At 37.5% G+C, this 26908-nt stretch overlaps 1 protein-coding gene across 3 annotated transcripts; it reads left to right on the top strand.

Moving 5' to 3' along the window:
• Window positions 1–181: 181 nt before the first annotated feature.
• Window positions 182–26201, top strand: FAM160B1 (family with sequence similarity 160 member B1). Of its 3 annotated transcripts, none has more exons than XM_026069771.1 (18): window positions 182–221; window positions 923–1001; window positions 1826–1888; window positions 3246–3415; window positions 5655–5759; window positions 6100–6222; window positions 10600–10893; window positions 11749–11945; window positions 13140–13254; window positions 13361–13437; window positions 13545–13737; window positions 14991–15160; window positions 16058–16201; window positions 17931–18021; window positions 19775–19918; window positions 22947–23087; window positions 24266–24369; window positions 24463–26201. In XM_026069771.1, the coding sequence occupies exons 4-18, from the start codon at window positions 3296–3298 to the stop codon at window positions 24566–24568; spliced, it is 2124 nt and encodes a 707-aa protein (XP_025925556.1). In that variant the 5' UTR covers window positions 182–221; window positions 923–1001; window positions 1826–1888; window positions 3246–3295; the 3' UTR covers window positions 24569–26201. The 3 variants fall into 3 exon arrangements, with proteins under 3 accessions (XP_025925556.1, XP_025925555.1, XP_025925554.1); XM_026069770.1 differs by lacking the exon at window positions 1826–1888 and adding an exon at window positions 1370–1493; XM_026069769.1 differs by lacking the exon at window positions 1826–1888.
• The last annotated feature ends 707 nt before the right edge of the window (window positions 26202–26908 follow it).

Genomic DNA, 26908 nt, shown 5'->3' with positions numbered 1-26908 from the left:
GAGCTGTGGGGATTGTCRCTCACGGATTCTTGATTTTAGCAGATCTGCACGTTTCATATTGTTCTCACAAATTCACTGCTTCCCGCAGCTTTTTTAAGGTGCTCTGGAGAGCAGAGTGGTAAAGCGGTCATGGCCCTCTCGGTTTTCACCCACTGCCTGTGGTGTAACAGTCCTGTGTGCCCAGGGTCTGATGGGCCATAGAGCCCGGAGAGCACCATTAGGTGAGGAAGGAGCAAGTACTTTCGGTTGTCTGGATGGGAGTCTGTGCTTCATTCTTGCAGTATGTTATTGCTGGATGCCAGCCACACACAACCGACCATCCCAAGTTGCTAGCCTTCTCGTTTCAGAAAAGAAATAAGCAATTTATTTGTTACAAGGAAGGGGAATAGCTTGTCAGCTCTGGGGATAGTGCTGCTGTGCAGAAAGAAGGAAACAAAGATCTCTTTTTAAAAGTTGCAGCTAATAGGAAAAAAACATCTTGGCAGGAACTGTGCGAGGCGCTAAACAGTATGTTTGAGGGAGCAGAAGGAGAGAGGAGAACAGCGTATATCGAAAGGGAGATGGCATCAAGAGCAGATGCAAAAGAACATGATTTGTCTCCTAAAGGACAAAAATCTGAAATCTAAACAAATCAAAATCTCATTTATAGTGCTACTTTCCTGTATGATCAATTGCTTGTATTGCTTCGAGTAGGTTGTCTGATCATAGAAACAGCACAGAAATCATTAGTGATGTTCTCGAGCCAGTCAGTATGGCATGAGGCTCATGCCATGAATAATGTATAGAGTCCTTGCTAAAGGTAAAGGAACATAGAATAAAGATTGTAGCACTAGTCTGCTGGCAGTTTTGTTCAACGTGTAAGATAAAATTCACTTTACTCTCTGAGGCAATATGTTACGTCTTTTTTTTCTTTTCTCCACAGCTTGCGCCTTCCCTCCCATTACAAGAAGATTTTGTTTACCACTGGAAAGCAATCACCCATTACTACATAGAGACTTCAGGTAAAAGAAAAAAATGCTTTTGTTTTGTCTCTTCATTGTGAAAACTGGAATTCCCAATTTTGGTGTTGTTAAAAAGTAAAGACTAAAAAAATACTGCATAGTCATACTTGAGTTATTTCTTCTATCGAAATGCCAACAATAATAGTTATTGATTAAAAATATATATATATATTGTATACCCCCATTCACCCTTAAAAACTGGGCACGAACAATGATGGAAGGAAGGTCTTGTTTCCCAAGTACCACATGGAGAACTGTGTCTTTTCATGTCAGACCCAACGTCCGTCTTCATCTATTCTGTTTAATCTGAACAGACATCTACAGAAATGTAGTCCCTGCTGTTAACCTTTTTTATTGTTTTGCATCAGGGATTTTCTTTCTCTTTCCAAGCTTTTAACAAAAGCCTTCACAAAGTGATTTTGTGGCCATACCTTTGACCAGACATATCTGAACTCTGCGTGCTTTTTCTTCAGTGTATTGTCTCCGTGAAAGGTATTTTGAAACCATAGCTCCAAAAAGTGAAATTGTGAGCAGATTTAAACCACATTATTAAAACTTGCCCAGACCTTATTCTGTTCTTCTTCAAAAAGTGGATATTCTGATAAATTATGGCTTTAGTGACTTGTTCTTAACTTTTCCTGTGGTTTCTTACAATAGTTATGCAACAATTACCTTTCTAATTTTTGGTCCCAGTTTAATAGTTTTAAAGGTGAATGTTACCATGCTTTCCTCAAGCTTATTAGTTCTGCATTTCTGTTAGAGTAGCTATTGAATCTGTGTTCATGTCTGGGACTTTTGATTTATATCAATATTTACTGTTGCAGGCTGAAACTTGACCTCTGGTTCTAAATAGCCAGCTTTTGGAACGCTATGTGATGTTTCCTAAGGTAGAAATGACAGAGTGGTGGAGGAAAACTGATACCTGTGATTACGTGATGCAAAATAAAAGCTGACCTCTCTCCCAGACTTTCATAAGTCTTGTGAAAAACAATTTTCCAATTTCTTTGTTGCCTCTTCCTTATAACCAATGACATCCCCCCAAAAAACCCTATCAGAAATTTTCAGAACTGGTGATTTGCCTGTGCCACCTTTGAAGCAGAATTTATTTCCATCCTCTACAGTAGGAGCAGGATTATGCCCAGGAAACTCCAACAAAACATTGTAGGCTAACTGAAGGTTGTAGTAGAGACTAAAAACACTTTCATTAAGCTGTTTTCTTTTGTGAGCTTGTTTCCATTTGCGTGCAAGGGACAGCTACTTTTAGGTTATTGCATAAGAAGAGGTAACTATTTCCGTAGTGGGATACTTATTCAATTAGAATTTAGCTGAAGAAAATAAAAAGCAAGATTTCTACACTTGCACAGGTGCTCTGCAACATTTGAGTTAATGACAGCTCCCATTGCCAGTGGCATAAATTCCGAGCAGTCTCATGACTTCAGTATAATGAGATCACAGTCTTATTCTTTCCTTCATAAAGTTTGACAGCACACTATCTTAATGCAGAAAGTATAAAAGCTGAATCTAAAGTATTCTGAATAATAAGCAGTGTAGAGTTTGGGTTTACTTTGTTGTTGTTGTTGTTAGAAAAGCTATTTAGTTAGTTAGTTAGTTAGTTTGTAAAGGAACTGATCAATTGCAAATTAATCTGATCTTAGAGGCTGTTTGTAGATTCCAGCATACTATGTGAAGAGGCAAAGAAGAAATTACCAAAGCAGGGTAGATACTAACCAGACTGGGACATGAACCTTTCTCTCCCTAAGTTTGCTTTCTGGCTACAAAAGTTTTCCTTTTGGACTGTGTGATTAATACAGGTTTTGTAATTTAGTGTTTCACATTTTTACCATTGTAAGGTTAAATATCTGCCTAATGCATATTCCAGTTTACATTTTCAGAAAGAGTCTGAAAAAACAGTTTAAAACATCTTAAAAAACTTGATTTTCAGGTACTCTGCAATTTTGGCTAATTAAGTAAGATGTCTTAAGCTAAGCATCCAAAACCACCAGTGTCTTTTAAAAATTTGGACCAGTGTATGTTCATATAGGCTTGAAAGAGATATATAAAGAGGTAGATATATACATACATATAAATTGTCTGTTAGCATCCTAATCACTATTTTGTGACTTATATATATAAAAGATTCTTTGAATGAGTGGTCATATTTTTAAATCTTAAATTTGTAACTGAACTTAAGAAAGGTGGGTAAGATATTTTTATCATTCTTAATTGCACATCTGTTCTCTTTAGATGACAAAGCTCCTGTAACTGACACCAACATTCCTTCTCACCTGGAGCAGATGTTGGATATTCTAGTTCAAGAAGAAAATGAGAGGGAATCAGGTGAAACAGGGCCATGTATGGAATATTTACTACATCACAAGATTTTGGAGACACTCTACACACTAGGGAAAGCTGATGTATGTACTTCTCATTAGAACAGATTATCTTTGGTGTGAGCTCCTAATTGTAGTAGGGACTGAAACTACACAGTAGGTGGTGGGGTGGGACAATGAACTCTAGCAGATAGCTGTTTGCTTCTGTTACCAATGTATTACAAATAACAGTCTTGTACAAGTGTGGTCAAAGTGAGACAACCAACGAGTATGCTAGTTAGAGCAGAAGCTTGAGATTTGATATTCTGATGGTGACTGTGAAGCAAGAAGTAGGAAAATGTTTTAAGTCTGTCTAAGAGTTTGCTGTCCTCTACAAGATAGTAATATTACTCCTTGCTTTGTAAAGTGTTTGGAGATTCTTGGTAAACAGTCATATTAAATACAAATATTTTTTAATTTTTTTTGAATGTGGTAAGATTACCATGTCAAAAAACATTGATTTAAGCTGATCCTCAGATAGCTTTCTCATCTAGTCTTTTGTATGAATCCAGCCCAGGGCAATCTTGTTTAGTTCTCATGTCTGCTTTGTGGTGCATGTGAAATTAGCTTCATGGTCTTGGTGCATTCTTCAAGGCCCTCTCATTTGTTCTTATTGATATCTTTCTTGGCAGACATATCAGCTGAAAGGTAAGGGATTGGTTAGATCATGGGGTGAATTAACTTGTCAGCCCTCGTGCCAGAACTTTTTATATTGTGGTGCAGGTGCAATAAGGAAAGCATGCTGTGTCTTGTTCTAAGGATAAATGGAGCTCTCCATGGTTTCAGTCTCAGCCAGCCTCTTACATGGGGTCATGAGTTCTTAATCTACTTGGTTTTACATATGTAGACAATGTAGGATACTACATCTGAGCCTGGGATGTTCCTTGCTCTGGAAGGACCAGACCTCTAATATTCCTGTTGCTAGACCAGCTGTCCTTCCATCAGGCTAAGATACCTGATACAAATGTATTGAAAATACTCACTTTTTTTCAGGAGTATAGCTGGGTTAGTAATCTACAAACTCTGTCAAGATATTGGGCTGAAGTAGAGACATATGTGAAGTGAGTAATTAGCAGTATGTTTCTAAGAGCTGAGAGAAGTCATTTTGCACTCAAATATGCCTGTACAAGCAATTTTCGTACAGCCTGTCTTTATACTTTGCCACTTGTGAGTTGATACATCTGAAATAAACACAGGGTTCAGTGCTTGCAAGATGTTGCAAAGATCTGTTGCAAAACGAATAATATCCCTTTGCAGCAATGACTTAGGTTTATTACTTTCTTGTAGATGCACCCTGATGGTACAATTTTTTGTCTGTCTTTTTAACAGATTACTTGACAAGTAATAATGAGGCTCTAGCTCTAGGGATAGTTACCTTGGCAGGAGAACCAGGTTAGGCAGTTCTCATTCCTGGCTGTTGCCACCTGTGCTCCGTTCACCTGTGTCTGTTGGTAGAACTATTGGTAAGCCTATGCAGTAAGCCAGATCAGGGAATTAATGTGGGTTAAAATTAACCTCTGGAATAACAGTATTTATTAGCATGTTAGAACTGTTAGGGTTAGGGGAGGATTTAGGCAGAAACAAGGCTGCTACATACAGCATCACGTGCCATCAGATCTTGTGGAGGTAAGAAAGTACTTTCATGTGGCATAGTGCGTGAGAGAGAGTAGAACGTGAACCTGTATGTTCCACAGACATCTGTGATTTATATTCTGCTGAATCTTGGGCTAAAAAGCAGCTTCTTTGTGTCCTGGAACGTCTGTGCACTTATAAACACTTTATCTGAGGTTAATTGCTCATCAATTAAAAAACCCCGTAGTAGACACTGAGGTGTTTATAATGATGAATTTATCAGCATATATTTGTAGGTACTTGCACACCGAATTGCTAGATTTTGTGAGAACTCTGGCTAAAAGTTAATATTTGTATGAAATGGTGCAGTACCATAAAAGACAGTTTGCCTATAGCCAAATAATTCAGAGTTAATTTCACCTACCCTCTACCTATATTGGTAGGGCATATTTCCTGGAAAGACTTAAAAGTGTGTACTAGAGTAATTAATTGAAAGTATGGATAATTTTAAAAAGAAGACAGTTAATGAGATGCAACATTTTTTGTTAAACTCAGTTAATACTGATAAAAGTAATGTGTTAACAGATGTTGTTTTAAAATAGTTTTGGTTAAATTATTGCTGTTTAATCTGAGTTTGAAAGACAATCTTGCATATTCATTTCCCTTCACATTTGTTATATTTTTTGTTATTGTTTGTTTGTTTTTGCTTCAGTGTCCTCCAGGAATGAAACAGCAAGTTTTGGCTTTTTATACAAAACTTCTAGGAAGAATACGACAACCTCTGCTTCCCCATATAAATGTGCATAGGCCAGTGCAGGTACTGTTCAAATTTTAAGTAAATGTTATTTTGTATGACAAGTTTCTCTTAGTGTGTTGTGACTAATGGCATATTTTCTTAAATTCTTCCATTTTTGTGTGAGTTAAAGAAAAACTCCATTGTTTCCAGTTCTTTTTATTGCTGCAGTGCGATATCAGTTTTAGCATATTGCTGAACTGCCACTGCAATGCAAGTTGTAAGTAATAAATAAATCTTGTTCACGGCAGTCTAAATCTAGAGCAACAGTTCAAGTCTATAATTGTAGAATTCCGTCCACGATTCCTAGAAAAAGCTATTACTTACTTCCAGTCTTAATTGTTTGCTTTTCTTTATGTGACAGAAATTAATCAGGCTATGTGGTGAAGTTCTGGCAACACCAACAGAAAATGAAGAAATTCAGTTTCTCTGTATAGTATGTGCAAAGCTGAAACAGGATCCATACCTGGTCAACTTCTTCCTTGAGGTGAGTAAATCAAATCTACATTTTTCGAGTTTATTTCTAAAAGACTGTGTCCCAGGCAAAATCTAATAGAGAACCTGAGGTAGCAGGTTAGTGCTTCACAGATGACTTTTAATTCACTTTGTGATTTTTTTCCTGTGGTATTGAAAGTCTTTTCTTTTGCTTCTAGAGACTTGATACATCTAATTCTTTTTACTAGTATGTCATTCAGGGCTCACAAATTTACCTGCTTGAGCTCCTTAATTGTATAGCCTTTAGAGGGCACTCTCCAAATCAGAAAACAAGAATTTTTAGCCAGGGGAAGTAATAGTGATATAGATTGTAACTTACAACATTGTGAGAGAGAGACCTTGGACTTCTTAAGTTGTTTTGTCTTCAGCCCCATAAATACTAAGGGACAGATTGCATGGGGCACTGGAACTTTGCAAAATGCTGTGTTCTGTGGGATTGGGCCCTTATTTGGTAGTGACACATATGGTCTACAGTGCCAGCTCACGATCTACAATATGGGATTATTTTCTATCTGTAATAAAGCCAAATATCTTTACTCCCTTCGTGGAACTTAAGTAGTGGCATTGATGAAATCAGAGTGGGAGGAGAAAGAATTTCTAGGCTAACTTTCTGTTCCCCTTTAGGAGGAACATATACAGGGTTAGTTTATAAAAATCCATTTAGAAATTCTTCCTGCTTTGATATTTCTTATGGTACACACTATCTATTATATATATGATATGTAGGTGAAAAGATGTAGATATAGTGTACTCCAGGAATATTTTACAAGTTTTCCCAAAACAAGAATCTGTTTTCCTATACAGCAAAGATATCTTTTCCTGTAAGTTTCTGAACGTTGCTTAAACTTTCATTAGTAAATCCATGTTCAGTTTATTCTTACCTAATTACGTATCGCCCAGATTGCCATTGTATCCACTGTAGCTGTACAAGCAAGAACATTGGTATAAGGATTGAACAGTTAGTGTTTAAATATTAGAGGCACTCAGAAGCAAGCTACCAGCTATATTACAGGCAGAATATTATAGAGGTCCAAACCAGGGTAACTTTTAATGTAATTTATGTAAATCTATGGCTCAAAAAGAGCAAGTAAGACCCTCTGAATGAGTCTTATACTCAAATAATGCCCCTGAAATCAAATCTGAGAACACCAGTTGCAAGAAGTGGAAGTATTTTGTCAAATATTAGTGTTCTGCCTCGAAATAGCAAAATTACAATGTTAAAAATCAGACATGGAAAACCAGATGACTCCGAATTTCAAAGAGAGCTCTAGTTTCACAAAATGTTGACTGTATAGTTCAGAGAAGCCAAAGAAGATTCTTGTAGCTCCGTTTTCATCAGGAGATTGTTCTAAATGTTGTAGTCTAAGACTTATGTCTTCACGACTTCTGATGGTAATTTCCATATACCATATTTGGGATGCAGAACTGTCCTTTATTAGGATACAATATTCTGGTTGTTTGCATCCAAGCCTCTCAGAGGTGCTGTTGTTGTGACTTGATATCTGTTTCTGACCTTCAAATGCATATAAAGGGTAAACTTACAGAACTCTGTGTGGCATTTCTCTCTCAAATCTCTAACACTTACAAACGGAAGTGCAGCTACATCTCTCCAAAACAGTTCATTTGTATCTCTGCAAGTTTTGCTTCCTTCTTTGACTTTTCCTGACAAGCTTCTACAACATGTCATGAACTTAGAAAACTGAGCAGATACAAACCCCCAAAGATGTTCCATATGTGATTCCATATTAAATAGTCTGTTCTTTGTTATTACAAAGCTGTTTATATTTTTTTTGAATTTTTCACCTGTATTGCTTAACCAATAAAGCAATATGACATAACTGTATCTCTTGGGAAAGTTACTTTTTTAATGAAATAAGAATTGGAAGAACCACATTCTTTTTAAGACCTGACTCAGATGTTGGCTTCCAAAGTATCTTGTGCACCGAGTTCCATGTGCTAATTTTATTTGGGCTTTAATTTATTCCTTTTTTTAAACTGAGTTTTCCTTGTTCTGGTGTATAGAGAAAGAACATACATAGGAACGTTTCAATTATCACCTCTATCATAGTCATTATTTTATGTTAAACATGTTAACTCATGTTTTTGCCTTATTTGTTTCCTCTTTAGCTAGCCACATCTCAACTCATCTTATGAGAGGTATTCCTTGCAACTGATCCTTCCTTGCAAAGGGACACTTGCTTCTCTATGATTCAACTTCTGCTCTTTAAACAAGCTTGAACACAGTATCCGTTAAAAAGAGAATATAAAATGAGAACCCCCATTTTATCAAATGAACAATAGTTTCACTATTCACGTCTGCTTACATTACTACAAAGCAGCTTTTTGTTTTTCACTGTGAATTGAGTGGATATTTTCATTAGCTGTGATACCACTTGATTTTTCACAGAATTCTTTTTAAATCTATTTGAGTTTATAGTCTGATGTGGCAACACCCACCACAGAATTTGGCACTCAAATAGCAGCATATTATGAAAATATAAAAATGTATTTTTATGTTGTCTACTCTTTGCTGCTGATGAATTCACTTAAAGGAGTGCCTTGCCTAGAAAACACTGAATATGTATTTTATGTAACCTTTTCTGTCAGGTCATTCAGGATCCTGTCTTGCACCTTTACAGAAGGCAGGTGAGCAGCTGAGCTGCAGAATTGCATGATTAGTCAATAGGAAGCTTAAATACATGAAGAACCGCATATGTGGTGTTCAGTGTGCAGCCTRCTTTGTGTCACCTGCCAATGTAAGAATAATGAGCTATGGTCAAATTTAAAGGGGGATTTATACTGTTAGGTCTCATCAGTGCCTTAGCTAAAGTGTAAGCTATGGCTAGGAGAGTCCAGGTATGAGGCAGTAAGCTGGTGCAATGTAAAATGAACGTTTTGTAAAATCATATGTAGTTTTTGCAAAAAGTAACTTTTGTCTTTGGCAGCCGTACTTGGTACATGAGTGGTGCCAGTAACAGTGTCTAATCCATGATTGAAAATGCAGTTCTAGCCATAGCAGCTAAGAAAAAACAAGTATTTGAGTCATTTTTGCCTTTTTGATTGCACTTTGTTATAAATGAAAAATATGTTAAAATACAGGGAGGTAGCACAACCTTTAGATGCATAGTTATAGTTCTGATCCAGCTATTCCCATATATTGATAAGATCTATAGGAGGAGAAGGTATATATTGAAGGAGTGATTCTTCTACTGTAGTCAAAAATTATACTTATTTTATAGCATGCAGCATGCTGCTTTTACCACTGGGCTGCCTCTCAAGGGATGTTGTTATGTGACTGTACCGTAGCATTCAGTGCAGATTCTCCACGAAGAGCACACATCGATAGAGCACGCGTTCACAGCAGTTCTGTAGTTTGCTGCCTGAGCCTGCCATGTAGTTAGTCCCTGCTGGTCTGTATGTACTAAACACCGTTAACCCCAAATGGTTACTCTTTTGAATTGTTAATACTTGAGATATATGTTTGTAACAATTGTGGTGTTATCGTGGAGGAGGGAAACCCTTTGGATTTTTAAACTCACTACTGTACTTGAAAAAATGAGTCTTGTGCTGAAGTCTAATTTATGGTTCTAATACAGTATTATTCACCTGTGCTTATGCCAGAAGAACAGAGAATTGTTGCCTTGCTGTGAGTTTCTTCTTGGTCTTGCAGAGCACAAATCTAAATGTCTCTTTATGTGCTGGAGTCAGATTTATATTACAGAAAGACGAATGGGTTGCTTTTTTTCAGGTTAAGTAGAGATGCTTTACAGCTTCTGAGAAGGTTCTCTATGATCTGTTACAGTACCCAGTGCTTAGAGTAGTCTTCTGTCCATTAAATCTACTGATCTTTTTCTTTATAACAAATACAATTTAAGAGTTATCCTACTGTCATAAAAGCTGCTTTTTTCCCCATTCCCTTTAAAGGTAAAAACTTCAGAAGTTAAGAATGAGTTTCATTGTATGACTCCGACTGGAAACAGCATTTCAGAGATTAAAAGAATTTGAGGCCTTTCTAGGAAAAGTGATGTTTTCTGTGGTGTGTGCTAGAGTCAGAAGGTGCCCTCATAAGGAAAATGAACAAATCAAGTGAATATGTGCCTCCATTGGTGGAGATAAAAAGATGCCATCTCTTTGTGAATGGCAGATTCAGGCTTGAACCAAAATGGTATAGAGTTTAAGAAAAATTTAAACAGATTAAGAAATGTACTAAGCTTAAAAACTCACATGCTTTTGCAGCCCATTATATTCTACATTGTTACTGCATCCAGCCTTGTAGAGAGCTGCTTCAATTTCAAAATTGCCTTTTAGTAAATTTCTGCTTTAGAATGAATTAATTTAAACCGCATGATTCCAACAAAATGCTTTTCAGAATAAGTTAAAAGCAATGGCTTCCAAAGGACCAGCAAGTGTAATCACAGAAGACATGCTGAAAGGCCAAGAGTCTTTGACAACAGACACAGGACAGCCCATTCAAACTGAAGAAATACCTACTGCTGCTGGAGCAGAGCAAATGGAGAAAGAAGATGACCTCCCTCAACAGGCAGAGAATCTGTCTTTCAGCCTGGATGAACTAAATGTCACGTCATCATCTGAGTCCTCAACCGTTCGTCTGAATCAAGACTATAATTTAGTGAATTCTCTGCTAAATCTCACTAAAAGTCCAGTGAGTTTTTTTTTTTATTCTCTTTAATGTGATATAGAGGATATTGTGTGAAGCAGGGAGAGGCAGTGAATATACATGTATGTACACATTGTATTCTAACTATGAAAAGTAAGATGAAGATTTGTTTTGCAGGTGTCTTTTGTAAATTGGTAATTTTCAGATTAAAATTAAAGTACTCTTAGAAAATGAATATTAATTTTATTATTGGTAATGTGAAGTTCTTTTGGAGGAATTTGTGTGGGTGTCTGCATGCTTCACAAACAAGTTGAATAGGATAATCTTTAAGTTAAATATACCATAAGAGAATTTTTAAAAAGCTACTTGCTATAGTATTGACTTAACCAAACCCACTTTTTTTGTAAAAGCACCAGAGTACATCTAGGAAATTGATTTCTTTTCAGAACAGCTGCTCTGTGTCTTACCCAGCTCCACCCCGGAATTCATACTCRGAGACATTCTTTCGAAAAACTTAAAGGAGAGCTGGATAAGCCTGTAATTACGACAGCACTGTTGAGAGCAGAAAGCTTTATATATCTACGTACCTTGCAATTGTTAAGTGATAGTTTACATTGTCTAATGTCTTCGTCTTAATCCGACCTACAGCACTGGGGCCGTGAGCCTTAAGGTTGCAGTTACTTTCTTAGTATTTGACGTGGATTCAGATGAGGTTCTTTATTTCATACCATCCAGTTTCAGGAGAAATAACTTTTAATGGCTGAAAAAGAAACAAAAGGAAATATATTCATTTGCTTTGGGGGAAAGGGAGGGGAGAGGTTTCATTTGGAAGATACTTGCTTCTTGATTTGAAGTGAGCTTCATTCACCTTCTGATTAATTTTCCATGCCCTTCTGCCAGGACGGCCGGATCGCAGTGAAGGCCTGCGAAGGCCTCATGCTCCTGGTGAGCTTGCCAGAGCCGGCAGCTGCCAAGTGCCTGACTCAAAGCACTTGTTTATGCGAGCTGTTGACAGACAGGCTGGCCACCCTCTACAGAGCCCTGCCTCCGTCACTGGATCCTTTAGACATTGAAACAGTGGAGGCAATTAACTGGGGGTAAGAATTTTACTTTTGTATTTAATACCTAAGGTAATTTTACACCCCTCCTTGAAACTCATTTTCTGTTGTTAGATAAGATGTAAAATATATTTACATTCCCATACTAAAGTTTCAAGAGCAGAGTTTAAATACTAACTGCAGTAGAGTGGTAAGACTTCAGGCATCCAACGTACTCATTATTTTTGACATCAAGTCAGGTTTGACTGCCAGCCCACTGCAGAGATTCCTCAGGAAGCATGGTTTTCCATTGAATTATGTTAGCAATTTGTGCTGATATAGCTGTAGTATCAGATACAGATTATTTTCCTATTTGGATGTCAAGAATATCGGAAACATGTGCATAAATCTTTCACTGTACACAGTGAGCAGAGAACTCTAAGCTACCAGAAAGGGCAGGAAGGGTGTATTTGATAGCAGGCTGTTGTTACAACATTTTTGCAGTGAAGAAGAAGGAAAGAATTGTTGCATAGCTTGTCAGAACAAAGCAAAAGATAATATGCCTGTTATCCTAACTGCTTGTATGTTAGATTCTAAATATATTTAAATACTGTTCTACACTGTGCCTTTGTTATTTTGAATTGATCACGATCTATTAGTACTTGGACAAAAAGCAGGTATTTGCAAAAAGAGTATTTTGATTTCTGGTGGCTGGAGTTGGACGTTAGAAACAAAAAGATACAACCTTTAATAGTGTGATAAATAATTATTGGGCCAGTTTAGCAAAGAACATGATGAATTTATCATTCCTTAGAGCTTTCAAATTGAGATGCATGTTTTTTCTGAAAGGTGCAATCTAGTTCAGGTATATGCTGTGTGGTTTCGGTGGTCTTGATTGAGGTCACTTACAGAGTAGAGAAGAACAATTCCCTTTATTTTATGGTTCTCTGACTACAGGAGTTATTGACTCAGTTCCTATGGTCTGTGTTTCCTGAGAGAACAGACTAGATGATCAGTACGCCCTTCTGAGTTAGCAAATACTTAAACTAAGTATCTCCACACAGAATTCTTCTGCTGGACATGCTATGTATCCTTTAACATGCCATTGAAAACTTTTGTGTGCAGAAAAGCTATTCTAATGTTCACTTCATTGTGAGTAGATCATTAATTATGCTGTTAAGTTTAATAAGATCATCCAATGTTCTTCAGATATTCCTAAATAGACTAAGTAGTATTTTTCCCTATGTTCTCCAGTTTGGATTCCTACAGCCACAAAGAAGATGCATCTGCTTTTCCAGGGAAAAGAGCCCTGATTTCATTTCTTTCATGGTTTGACTACTGTGATCAACTCATCAAAGAAGCACAAAAGGTTTGAAATGTTTATAGATGATACAAACCTATTCAGAAAATAAATAGTTCAAGTTGGTTTCTTAGCTTTTCAGTGTGAGACCTGCCATTTTGTATTTTTGTTTCAGACTGCTGCTGTTGCTATGGCAAAAGCTGTGCGGGATCGATTTTTTGTTGATGTTATGGAACCCCAACTGATGCAAACGTGAGTAGCGTCGTTCTACAGGAAACAGCAGCAGAACACAGTCTGAATCAAGTGGATATTTTTCTGCTGAAATCAAGTACATATCTAATGTTAATTTTATCGTTCAGGTCAGAGATTGGGATCCTCACATCAACTGCACTATTGCATCGCATCGTTCGTCAAGTGACTTCAGATGTCCTGCTGCAGGAAATGGTTTATTTTATACTTGGAGAACACAGAGAGCCAGAAACTTTGACAGACATCAACAGACATCCATTGCGACACAGGTTGATCGAGCACTGTGATCATATTTCTGATGAGGTGAGAAATGGTAATGGCAGAATGTCTGCTGGGCAGTTTCATCTTGCATAGAGACTATAAAAACACCGATGTGAGGTCATCTCATTTTTGTGTCAGTTAACTTTTAACCAAGGAAAAGAGTTCTGACCACCAATCCTGCAAATTCCTCTTAGAAAGTGAAAATCAAACTGTTTATCCAACTAGTACATTTTTTCTAGTCATAAAGATTCTTTGCTAAATTTGCTTGCCCCCTATGCATCTCTGTTTGGGCTTGCTTATCTGTAAAAGATGGCAAAATCTGTTTGTGCGATTGCATTTTAATTGGTGGTATGTTATATGTTGCATCACTGTTATTTTCCTTGTGTCAATTTTGTCATGTTATCACCTAAGGGGTAGTTAAAAACTAATTTTTTTTATTACACAAAGTAGGTTTGGCTAAAGAATATATACAGTGCCAATTAAAAGATGATGTAGTAACTTTAAGCACTTTACACACCGTAAACCTTGTTAAAGTAATTGACTTCAGTGAAATCCCTTCTAGGGAGCTGCTTGTGTAACCGGTCTTCCCATGAAATAGCCTCCACCCTCTACTTTCCCAAAAAATCCCCAAGCCTGCCTGAAATACAGATCTATGCCTTGACATATCCATTTTCTTCAGTCTGCTTACCTGCTCACCCTTTCAGAGTCAGATAACTGTATAAATTAGTTGATCTTTGCAAAGCTGAGCACTCTAAAGCTGTCTCTAAAAATGGCCTCTATATTGCTTGAAGTCAGGCCCTTTTTAAAAGCTACATAGTATCTCCATGTAAAAACGTTAGCCTCTAGTTCTAGCCTTGACACCCTAGTATTATTTTCTTTTATTCTGGATATTTATTACAACCTTTAAGTCCTACTGTATGTCTGGCTTGCACAGTGATAACCATCTTCCAACATGGATCTGGTTGTAATATGGAAGGCTAAGTTGCAAGTTCTTTGGATGTTCTTTGTATTGTTATTTTGGCAGGATTTAGAAGTTTTTGTATTATAGAGCTGTACTGCATGATGTTTATAGGAAAAAAATACATGCACATACTGGTTTTCAAGTGCGTTTGGAGCAATGTTTATATACCACACTCAGCATAATAATTTTCTAATTCTACCTGGGAATTTTGGTTCCTACTATAATGTAAATAAATATATTAGCAATGTTCTCGGTTGTACAAACACAGATAGAAGACAATTAACATAAGGCAGCTGTGCATGAGTCCACTGAATTTTTACTTTTTACATTGCAGATCAGTATAATGACTTTACGAATGTTTGAGCACCTTTTGCAAAAACCCAATGAACACATTCTTTATAATTTGGTTCTGAGAAATTTAGAAGAAAGAAACTATATGGAATACAAGCCTCTCTGTCAAGAAGATAAAGATGTGGTAGAGAATGGACAGATTGCAGGAGCAGTGTAAGTTTCTTTTTTAAGAAAAGTTTTCACAACAGCCAGCTTGGATTATTATTTTTAAAACAAAACAGTCTTTTCTTTCATTAATTGAAAGAAAAGTGAGTACAGCACATCACTGAGTGTTTTGTTTGTTAATCTATAACATAATGAGCATCTATAAAGTGATGCACAAATTACTCCACCAGCAACTTATGGAAACTGTTAGAACAGTAACAAGAGCTAAAATTAACAAAAATCTCTTTTCTAAACAACAGACACTCTAAGGTCTTGATTTAGTAATTTACTTACGCATCTGTCTAGCTTGAGTCTGTGCATGTTTGTACTGATTTCAGTGAGATTGTTCTTGAAGTCAGTCACTTAGGTATCTTGCTTTCATTAATGTTCTTGAATCATACTTTTGGATGGAAGAACGTTTCTAGGACACTTTATGTAAAATTCTTTGAAATACCCTACCTACTATCATAACTGCTTTTTTTACTGAACGGAGATGTGAGGACTAGTTACACCAGCTATTTTAGGCATCTTAATTTAGATATTTCTGAGTCATCTAAAATAATCCAGTGATTTCCCTGAGTAGAAGTATCTCTCGTGGAAAACTTGGCTAAAGAACTTAGGTGATTTAACGCAGTGATTTTGTACCAATCAGAAATGTCCAGCTCTGTTGTTCAGATCAGCAGGTTATGAATTTTCTTCAAAAATAAAACAAAGCTTGCCAGGTATTTGTAAAGGTTGGTATTTCTGCATATTAATTAGGTAAAAAGATGTACATATTAGAGTGTTCTGAAAAACATGCTAGTTTTTCAGAGAAGAAAGATAGAAAGTGTATCTATTGATCCAGAAAGTTTCCTGCCTTCCATAACATTCTGTGAATTTTTATGTCTGTCTATTATAATCTCACAGAGACCTGGAGGAAGATCCATTATTTACCGATCTGTCTCCAGATAACACATTGTCAGCTCAAGAGTGGCTCAGTGCTTCTCCACCTGTCAGTCCAGAACATCCAAAAAATGATGGGAAGACTGAAGTTCATAAAATTGTGAACAGGTGAGTTGAAACAAATACTTAAAGAAATCTCTGAACGTGTGGGTGCCTGCACACACTATGTGAACTAAATGAACTCTGCAATGGGTGTAGGTCTGTTGTTCTCTGCCAGCTGGCAGAATGACTCCACGGAAGAAAATTATGTGATGTTTTACCAGAAAGCTACTCCTGAAGGATTAGAGCTTACAATAAGTAAAAAGAATTCAACATAAACCAAAAAAATAGAAAAAATTTACAGCTAATATTCCAGTCTATTACTCAGACTTCTGGATGAAAGCCTAATTGAGTATAAAACATTCTTTTCTCAAAACATTTGCTAAGTTTAAACTAGTCTTATATGGGGTTTGACCTTCCTGGAGAAGTCTGGGGAGTGTTGCTGTAATGGTTTCATGGGGAAAAAAACTACTAGCTTCCCAGGGTTCCTTAAACACATATTTAAAATGAAATAATTGCCAAGCTAGAGATAACCTTCTGTTCCCAGAAACACACGGGGCACCTCCATCACCTGTAACAGACATTTGTTCATATTAGGCATACTGCAAATTGAATACCACAGAGAGGACAGTCTCTGCTCTAAGCAACTTAGTGATGGTAATTCTCTTAGCTACTAATATGAGGACAGATGCTCTTTGCTCTGTTAATACATGTTAGCAAAGCAGCACTGGTATTTCTTTGTTGACCTGCCTATTTAACCGGAAATAATCAGAGTTAGCCAAAGGAAGCAAACAGCCTAAGGACTGTCAGCTTAGAACTGAAAAGTCATTTCTTGCCCTCTTCCCCCAGTACTGCTGTGTATAGTTTATGGTGGACATGGTTTGGAACAAAGATGAAAAGAAGTGTCTCCAAAATTCACCCCGTATAATCTCCATCAGGGAATAGAAATGTTTTCAGGATTTGCAGTGTTTTGCAAATTTATTTTTTCAGATAATATGAACTCCATAAGAAAACTCAACTACTCCATATTTCTGACTCTCTATGTAAAGTCTTTCAGGAGCCTCAGCAGTTCCTGGTGTGTGGAGAAAGCTGAACTTTGGAAAGAGAGTCTAAAAGCTGAATGGTCTTTTGCTGTCCAGAAATTTTGATTTTCTAAATTTATTTTTTACAGGAAGTTCCTCTCTAATAAAATTTAGAATTTGCAGGTGTTACTTAGGCCAGATATCAGTGAAGTAATATGGACATACAGTATTTGCACTATATACCTGATAAAGGCAATGATATTTGTAACTGGGACAAATATTCCTGTATGCTCCTGTATGTTTATTGCCACAGCAAACTATGGCAAATAAAAGTGCCTATGCAATAGGTTAGGAAGAATTTTAACTATAATTCTCCTTCTCTTTCGACTCATTCATTCCCCAGTGAACTTTCCATCTGGTCTGGTAAGATGGAGTCTGACCTTTAGTAAATATCTGTACTGGTCATGACTATTCCTTTTCATCTCCATTTTGTCTGCTCATTTTCAGAAACCGCTAGCCTTCCACTGATGTTTTTACCTCTAGTGCCAGATATACAAATTCTGAAGTATATATGTTGTTATTACAAACAGTAGTTAGAACAGACTTGCGTAAGTCGATTTTGTATTCTCTGTTCTTCACTTGAAGTTACAGTAAAATGCCTGGATTAATTGGGCATCTGATTCAGTACTGTGTCCACTATTACAGATGATGAAAAAGTATTGACCTGCTGCTCCGTGGATTATAGTTAAACATTAATGTACTTCTATCTCTTTTAGTTTTCTCTGTCTTGTACCTGATGAAGCTAAGTCATCATACCACGTGGAGGGTACAGGTTATGATACTTACCTCAGAGATGCCCACAGACAAGTAAGTCACTGAAATCTTCTTTAATCAGTCCTTGAGAACTTGAAATGCTTATGAGAATGTACAAATGGTTCTATAAATAGTCCTACTACATGTAATGGAAGATGGGAAAATTCAATTTTTATTTTCTTATAAAAACTTACCTTCGGAGAGTTTTGAGGGTGAATCCATCTTCTATTATTCTAGCAGGAATAATAGATGACATTAAATGCATTAACATTCACGTAACAAATACACTGAGAGAAAATCTGAACTGCAGATAGGTTCGTAATTTGCTTTTTCATTTATCTGCATTCTCTTGGAGAATTGCCTGCCAAGCTGTTTGAAAGGACTAAAGGGAAATTAAAATGCTGCATAGGAGTTATGCAATCTGGGACTTTAAAAATAAAGGCTCGTCACAGGGAATATGCAGCCTAAGGCATTCAGGTTTGAAGTTGAGAATTCTGGTGGGAAAGCTTATGGTTTACTATTTTGAAATAAACGCAGGTTTTGTTTTTACAAGTGTAATCTAAAGTCTCCTTGGTCAGAGGACAATCACTGTTCATTTGCAGCTTTCCTAATGAGGCCCTGTGAATCTTCTATAACAGAAAAAAAAATATGCAAAGCAGTAGGATAACAGAGAGAACTATATTTAGTAGGCACTTGAAAAATTCCATAATCTCTGAATTAGGATGTGAGCAGTTTGAAATAGGAAGCTTGGGTTTCTGCATTTGTTATATTGTTTTAYCTGTAGTCTGTCCTGAAAAGAAACGGAATGGAAAGTAGAGAATAAGGAAACAAACGTTCATGTAAAATTCCCCTATGTTCTATTCCTGGATGCCAAAAAACACATATCATCTAGGTATTTCTTTCATGCCTTAGGGAAAAGAGTATTCTGGGAGTTATTAGAGAACAGAATTGGTTTCTGTCTCTTTTTGACAATGATATGGCTACTCTTAAAATATTTCCCCCCTGAGAATAGCCCTGCCTATTGCTGCTATTACATCCAAATAGCTATTCTGCTTACATATTCCTATTCCTGGAAGCCTGCACAGGTAGGTAAGCTGCATGCAGTAAAGAATTTCTGAGCCTGTTTCACCTGTCTTTTGCTACAGTTTATTCCTGCATTCCATATTTTCGCTCCTATAACCTGTGCTCCTTTCAAGGTGTAATTCCTTGAAAGTGAGACATCAGGTAGCCCACAGCAAATCAGAGGCAGAAGCTGTCAGGCTGTTGAGAAAGACTGAGTATTTTATGGAGAGGGAAGAGGAAGCCCTGAAGTACACTTCTATCACCTGCACGTACACGTGCCTTCCCTGTCCTGGGAATTCAGGAGGATTTGGGTTGAGCAGATAAGCTGCATGTTCTATTATAAAAATGTGATAACTTATTTACAACACCACCATATATGAATGCAATTCCTGCTTTAGAAGAATCCTGATCAGGATGTGTATAATGCTGGCTTTGCTTTGTGTGTGGGTCCCGGTTGCTTTTTGGGAGCTCTGTTGTCCACTCATTGTGTTTCTGAAACCCCTGTAATAGCGTGAATATCAAGAAGAAAATGAAGTGTCTGCATAGAGACTGATGATGTTTATTTTAGAATGACTGTTCCTTTTGAGCTCAGAGTACTCAGATAACTACAGTTTATAGTCTGAAGGACTGGCAGCTATTAAAAGGAAATTAAATGGTTTCCATGGAGGTTGGTATCTTTTTTTCTGCCCCCAATATATTTTGCATGAAGTTGTTTGAATCTGTTTTCCTACCTACTTTTTTCTAGTTCCGGGATTATTGTGCCATCTGCTTACGATGGGAGTGGCCTGGATCTCCCAGATCTTTGGAAAAGTGCAATTTAGAAGCATCATTTTTTGAAGGACACTTCTTGAAAGTCCTGTTTGAAAGAATGGGCAGGATTCTTGATCAGGTAAAAAAAACACATTACGAATTCCATTTCTGATGCTTTAAACATTGCTACATGGCTAGTCTCCTTAAGGTCCCATAAAGCCTGTCGTTCGGGTGTCTAGGGACCTGTAGCAGGGAATAATTGAGTAATGTCCCACGTCTTTCGTGTATGTCTCTGTAGATTGCAAGAAGCTATAGTGATCAGTATTCTTAACTTACTAAATATAGTGAACAGTAGGAATATCTTTAGGGTAAAAGATGAGGATAAAATAGTATCTTAGGAATCCTTGGATGTTAGCTTCACTGGTTCTGTTTTCATTTTCCAGCATTTACTGTTAGAAGGCGTGCAAATTTTTCAGTAAATAAAATACTTTACAGCTCCTTTCTACAATGTTTCGAAAAACTTCAATCTGAAATCTTGTTCAGGAAGCACTTTACATCACTTTGTAAGCTGAAAACAACTTACTGTATCACTATAACATTCCCTCAATTTTTTCACCATTAGAAAAAGCTGTTATCATTGCACGAGTGATGCATGGAAGGTTTCTAGAAGGTATCCTTTTCCATCTGCCATGTAACAAAGGGTTGTTTTTTTCTCCTGTTTCATTGTATTCTAATAATGAAAACATAGCTGCGAAGAGCAAACAAATGAGATATGATCTGACTGGTTCCTCTTTCTGAAAAGTAGTTGTGACATATCAGACCCAGATTAGTACAGAGGAATTTAAAGAAAGTAAATTTCCCTGTTCTGTGTTTCTTTCTGTGTTTAGTCTTTCTGCGTGACCTAGTCTTTCTGGGGAGAAGAGCAATGAAGGCTCAGGGAGGTGAAAAGGAGATCACCTTGTGTGAAAACTTCATGGTTTTTTTGCCTTCACTAAACTCTAGCCTTAAGTTCATGAAGTCAGCATTGCTGCTTCAGATCAAGAAAACTTTTTCTGCTAGTGAAAACAAGACTTGAAAGTCTAGATTACCCTCCTTGTAATGCCAGCTGGAGTTGCTGTAGATGCAATAGCAGCAGTTTTGGGGAAGTTTGCACAATTTCATTCAGTTTCACATGTGCAGCTATTTACAGAGTAAACATTTAGCTGGGGCGGTGTCAGATTTCCTGGTGATAAGCACAACAAGAGGACAGAAAGAGCATATGAGTGCTCAGGAAATGTGGCAGGAGGCCAGCAGTAGCCTCTAGGACTGCTTTGTGAGTGCTTAGGGGAAAAGGATGTTTGAGAGTACAATTTATATCATCAGAAGTCGGAGAAGCCAAATGCTTGCATTGCTATGTTGTGTATCCTCAGGCTTTTGGTTCCAGTAGACATGTATTGCATAATTCACTAGTTGAAATGGTTAGAGATTGGAGTCATGAAGAAGTCTGAGCATCGTCAACTTTTAGGAAAGACTAGTGTCACGGATATGAAAGCCTTGTCTGAGCAATGATACATAAATAAAGAAAGTAAATTATATCCTCCCAAGAAATACCAGATACTTACGATTATAACAGAAACAGCATCTGGCATTGAAGCACAATGCCCATTTTGATATTCTCCTTGTCAGCATGACACAAATTCTGAGTTAGTCAAGCAAAGTGTTAATGTCTGTGGTGTCTAAAAAGAAACTGGATTCCAGAAGAATTAAAACAAACTGCCTGAATCAGACAGCAGGGGTAAATTCTTACTATATCCTACCAAAATCTTGTCCTAAAAATCAAACTGAGATTCCTAGGGGTTATTTATGATGAAACATGTAAATCACATAGGGGAAAAAAAAAAAAGACCTGGGTCCTGTTAATTCATATGACAAATTTGACATAATGTGTGCTAATGTGAATGTCCAGGCAAAGTGAAAAATGCAGAAAAGCATTCACTAGGGAAGCAGTACTGCTTACAGATTGTGTTCAATGTCCTTTTTGCTTTGTCATAATACTATAGCTAGTTATTGTTTAGCCATTTTTATCAATAGATATCAGAAAACCTTACAGGAGAAGTCAGTATCATAAAATTAATTTCTGAGAGAAGGTAGATGATGCACAGAGATGAAGTGACTTGTTTCAAGGCTGTTCAAGTCCAGTACATCACCTAAGAGACTGGCATAGCCATGTAACAAGGGAATGTCTGTCCGTGTCTTGTATTCAGTGGTGGAACAGACCATGTTGACGTGGAAAGAAATTCCACTAGTCTGGAGATTTTGAGCTGAACCAAAATGTCAGTTTGTTTCCACTGTGATCCTGATGAGAAAATCAAAGCTGAAAAAAGGGGCTTGAAATACAAAGAAGCTATGATGAAAATACTTTGCTTTTATGGAAATGAGTTTCTCCCTGGGCTGTGGCAATCCGCTAAGCAAGATATTGTTTCTTTTCTTTCCTGGACAGCCCTTATTACTGATGTAGCTTCTTTCGGCATCTGATGGTGTTGCCTCTTGCATTTAGTTGATCTGAGGAAAGGAGGTAGAGAAGAAACTCAGAATATTTCATGCTGCATTCCCAGCCCAAGATTGTTTCATCTCCCGTAGCAGTTACTGCATGCTGCCACAAGATGACCAGGCCTTCTGCAATGATTCTTTCCAAGCAAACTGAATATAAGACATATACCATATTAGCTGCAAACATGGATTTGTCTCTCTCAGTTCCCTGATCTCATATAGTTTGCAGTTATCCAGGAGAAGCAAACAGATATTTAATCTAGGTTGATCCTATGCTATTTGTTTAGCTACTGAGCTGAATAACTGTTTTATAGCAAAAAGACTTATCCTCCAACAAACTAGAAGTTTGCAAAAGCTTTGCATCTGTGCAATAGCCCTGCTTGGAAACTTGTGGGACTTCATGTGGTTGTAGCAATTATACAGATAATAATATTTAATACCTAGCTGCCATGTCATTCTCTCCACTCTTGTTGTGGAAAGCACAGGTTTTGGGCCTGCCTTCTAATCTAGCCTTTTAACTTTATCTAATCATAACCTAGTATGTAAGGTTCTAGTAGTTAAATAAGCACATGATAGATGAAAAGAAGCCAGCATGAAAATAGCTAAACTCTGTGTTTTACTTTTTTTTTTTTTTGCAGCCCTATGATGTAAATTTACAAGTTACGTCAGTGTTGTCCAAACTCTCCTTGTTTCCTCATCCTCATATTCATGAATACCTTTTGGATCCTTATGTAAACCTAGCCTCTGGCTGTAGGTCTCTCTTCTCTGTTATTGTCAGGGTGAGTAAACACACAGTTAATATTTACATATGGCTATACAGCAGTGATGAATTTAGTAACTTTGTAATGAATATTGTACTGTAATGAAGTTGGCAAAGGACTTGTTACTGAAAATAGGTACTCTTGTGTACTAGGTGTTCTTGATTTGAAAATCAGAACTATGGCTTTCCTCACAGAAACTTCGGAAAATATTTTTCCCAGCATTTATTTTCTTTGTGCCCATCTTCAAAATTATTTCCCCTACCATGTTTGCTTTGTTTCATTGTGTAGATGTAAAATATCCCCACTGGCAATGATGTTACTTTAAGTCTGACTTGGTCACATTGTTGTCATTTGCAGGCAGTGTCACATAATGCCATAAGCACAGGCAAAGTACAGGTTTGCAACTGAATGGGAAAGAGCTGGCTTTTGATTCCCAAAAAAGCAAATGACGCTCCTAGATACAGTGTGCTTGGATGGAATGCCGCTGCCCAGCCCCTCTTCTTTCTGATGAAGGCTGCTCTCGAATGGTCTCCTGTAGATTCTGCTCAGTAATAGAATCGTAGACTTATCGAAAGTCCCCTTCTTTTCGCTCTCTGATCGTCTCTTCCTGTCAGACCTTTATCCCACAAATGCTGGCTGGCTGCCTGTCACACTGCAGTCTTCCCAGTCAGAGATCCCTTGCCTACCCCACGCACCAGCTGTTCCTAAGTTGGTCAGGAGCCTATTATTGGTGCTAACTTACCCAATACTGACAGAGGGCCCAGCTCCCTTTTTCTCAGCAGCCTCCTCCATTTCAAACTATAATCTTCACTTTCTCCCTTTGTGCTTTCCTAAACCCACGAATTTCCTGGTCAATGTGCCTTCGTTAACATTTGCTAAGACAAATTAATCATTGGCATCATTAAAGTAAGTGAGTAATACCCATTTATGGCAACAACAGGTAAGGCTTAAGAGTTCCTGTCCCTTTGTATCTTTACTTTCTGTGCCCACATCTTTGGCGCCTGTTAATATTTTTAGTGTTTATGACCTCTGACTGTTCTTTGCCACCTAATGGCTAGTCTGCATATTGTTTTATGAGTCCGTGAGAGTTCTGATATGAGTCTGTAGCTCAGGCATTGAAGGCTGTCATTTAACCCATGCTGCTAGGCACTCTGCAAAGATGTTACTTTGGGGGTTGATGGCACCGTGCTTTACAGGTTGTTGGGGACCTCATGGTTAGAATCCAGCGCATCCCAGATTTCACTCCTAAACTTCTGCTGGTCAGAAAACGCCTGCTGGGCTTGGAGCCTGAAGGGCCCATGTGAGTAAATACATTGCATATTCTCCAAGACACACTGCTGTTGTTTGTGTGACAGTTCTGATTTCTGTGCTGAATTATTTTCCCCTTTCTCAGCATTGACCACATGACGTTGCTAGAGGGCGTGATTGTGCTGGAAGAATTCTGCAAAGAGTTGGCAGCGATTGCATTTGTGAAGTACCATGCCTCATCTACACCATAAGCAGCCTTGAGTGGCAGGGCTGTAAAATCACCTAGCCTGTTTCAGTCAAAAAGACTATTGACAAAACCCAGATAAAAAGAGGTGGCACCTCCTGGCGAAGTGTCAAGGGACATTTGGCAGAATTGTAAGACTGGTTACTTTTGCCAGTTGTTGGTGTTTGCCACCTTGCAAGAGAGATGGATTCAGATGGACCTAGAATACAACTGAAGGGATTTCAGGAGAAACCAATACATAGCATTTCTAGCCATTGTTTGAAGAGCTGCAAAAACTGTATGAAGAACCACAGACATCAGACCTTGGTTATCATTCTGTTGTAATGACATTGTTTAGAGAGTTAAGTCTTTCGTATATCCTTGGGTTCACTTGCACCAATTCACTTTTTGTGACCTTATTACTTATAAAATGGCAAGTTAATTTTGTAACATTTTTATGTCTTAACTCTTTTGCTTTTCAGCTGGAAATATAAAAGGAAATCACAACCACAGTTGCAATGGATATTACTAAAAATGAAGAGAGGTTGAAAAGATTCACTCTTCTAAATACTGTGGGATATATTCATGAGGGATCATCTTTATTTTGGTGAATTGTAAAGACAACTCTGAGTTTGATTCCCCAGTGGATTACTCCAGGAGATACATCAGTATAAAATCAATACTAATGGAATTAACCCTGATTCAGCATTGCATCCATAAAAAATATATCTGAAGTATACATGTTTCTAGCATGTTTGTCCCTGTCATTTCAAATGATCTCTCTTCAGGTCATCTGTGTAACAAGATTTGGTTTAGGTTTTTGCATGTGAATTCTAGTTGCTTGATTCACAGCATCTTTACAGGGAAGTTAATTATAGGTCATCAGTAGTTGTTACTGAAACAGTATTTTTAACTACTTTTAAATAGCTAAATTGGTTTAAGAATCTTTTGTGCCTTGAAAATTTTCAGCATAAACGTTCTGTCATTTTTAGAAATGTTTTTATTGCTTGTCTAACCCTAGCAATAGTGCCCAACAAAAGACTGACTTATGCCAGTTCAGTTAAAGCATTGATACCATATGTAGGACCAAAATCTACACCCTTTTTCATAGTGCTGTGATGCAGAAGCGTATCTCAGTGAATCCTTTTCGACATGGATACCATCAGCCAGGCGAGGCATTGCAAGCTGAGTGCCCTGCAGACTTGAGCGTGCTTTGCTTCTGCTTCTCTGGAATGATGGCAGCCTGCACTTCCGATCGTGCTTGCTGCTCACTGCCACAGGGGCACTAGCAGGCTCGGGAGGCTGTGCTTTAACCTTCAAATCACGCTTAGTGGTTCTGATAGGAGACCTGCCTGCTATCTGCGCAGTACCTCTTTACTCTCTTATGGATGTTATAGCATAGGCAGGCAAAGTAGAGCTTAGCTATATGTGTTTACATTGTATTTCTTTGTTTGTCTTTTCTAATGTCCTGTTTGCACAGCTAGTGTCCGTTTCAGATGTGATTACTCATATGCAAATATGGACTAATTTACTCAGTCACTAGAATTCCTCTGGATGTACATGATTGTACCTGGAATCAGATTTTGCCCTGAATCCATGGCTTCAAGACCTTTTTCTTACGTTTATGGAATCTGGATGTTGCGAGGCCTTTTAAGTTAGCAGGTTAATTAGAACAGTGGCACACTTAATGGGCTAAATTTATTCCTGTCACAACAGTGAAGAGGGTCCTGCTGTAAAAGCTTCCAGTCGTTAGGCTGGGAAGGAAGGCTAGCTGAGAGCAGTTCTGGAATTGAGGAAATATTTTTGCAGGTAAAACGTGTATTGAATGGCTCCCTGTACTGAGAGGCTTCTATTTACACTGTTTGATTTAGCTGGCAAACAAAAGCGTTGTTTACTTCCCCACCTCCTTTTTTCCTGAATTTAGCCCTATAATGTTTTCTGGTCAAAGTAACATAGTAGGATAAAGTTTAAAGAATGACACTGTTTTCATTTTTGTTCTTTAGAAATATACCTTGAAAGTAGTAAATAATTTTTAAAGTCATTTGTACTGCAGTCAGTCCCTATGAGAAGCTCCATTAATATAACATATCTGACACATAGTTCAGAACATGTAAATGTCTATGCAGAGTTATGTTTAGTACATGTATTGTGATAACTTAGGTCCAAAATCAGCAAAGTAGTTAAACATAAGCTTAATTTCAAGAAGCTTCCTGTATCACAGTCACTTAGATGAAGCTAAGCTGTGGAGGACAAATGCTGATACTTTACTGAATTTGGGTCTTTGCTGTTTTTGCTTGAGTTTAATTACTTTTTCCTCAGAATTCCTATTTTCATAATTTATTTATTTTTAAAGTCTGTGTTCTAGAAT

The sequence above is a fragment of the Apteryx rowi genome, unplaced genomic scaffold (genome assembly GCF_003343035.1).
Source record: "Apteryx rowi isolate R43461 unplaced genomic scaffold, aptRow1 scaffold_3, whole genome shotgun sequence".
Classification (NCBI taxonomy): domain Eukaryota; kingdom Metazoa; phylum Chordata; class Aves; order Apterygiformes; family Apterygidae; genus Apteryx; species Apteryx rowi.
The sequence above is the reverse complement of the archived record's forward strand: the minus strand, read 5'-3'. Positions and strand labels throughout refer to the sequence as shown.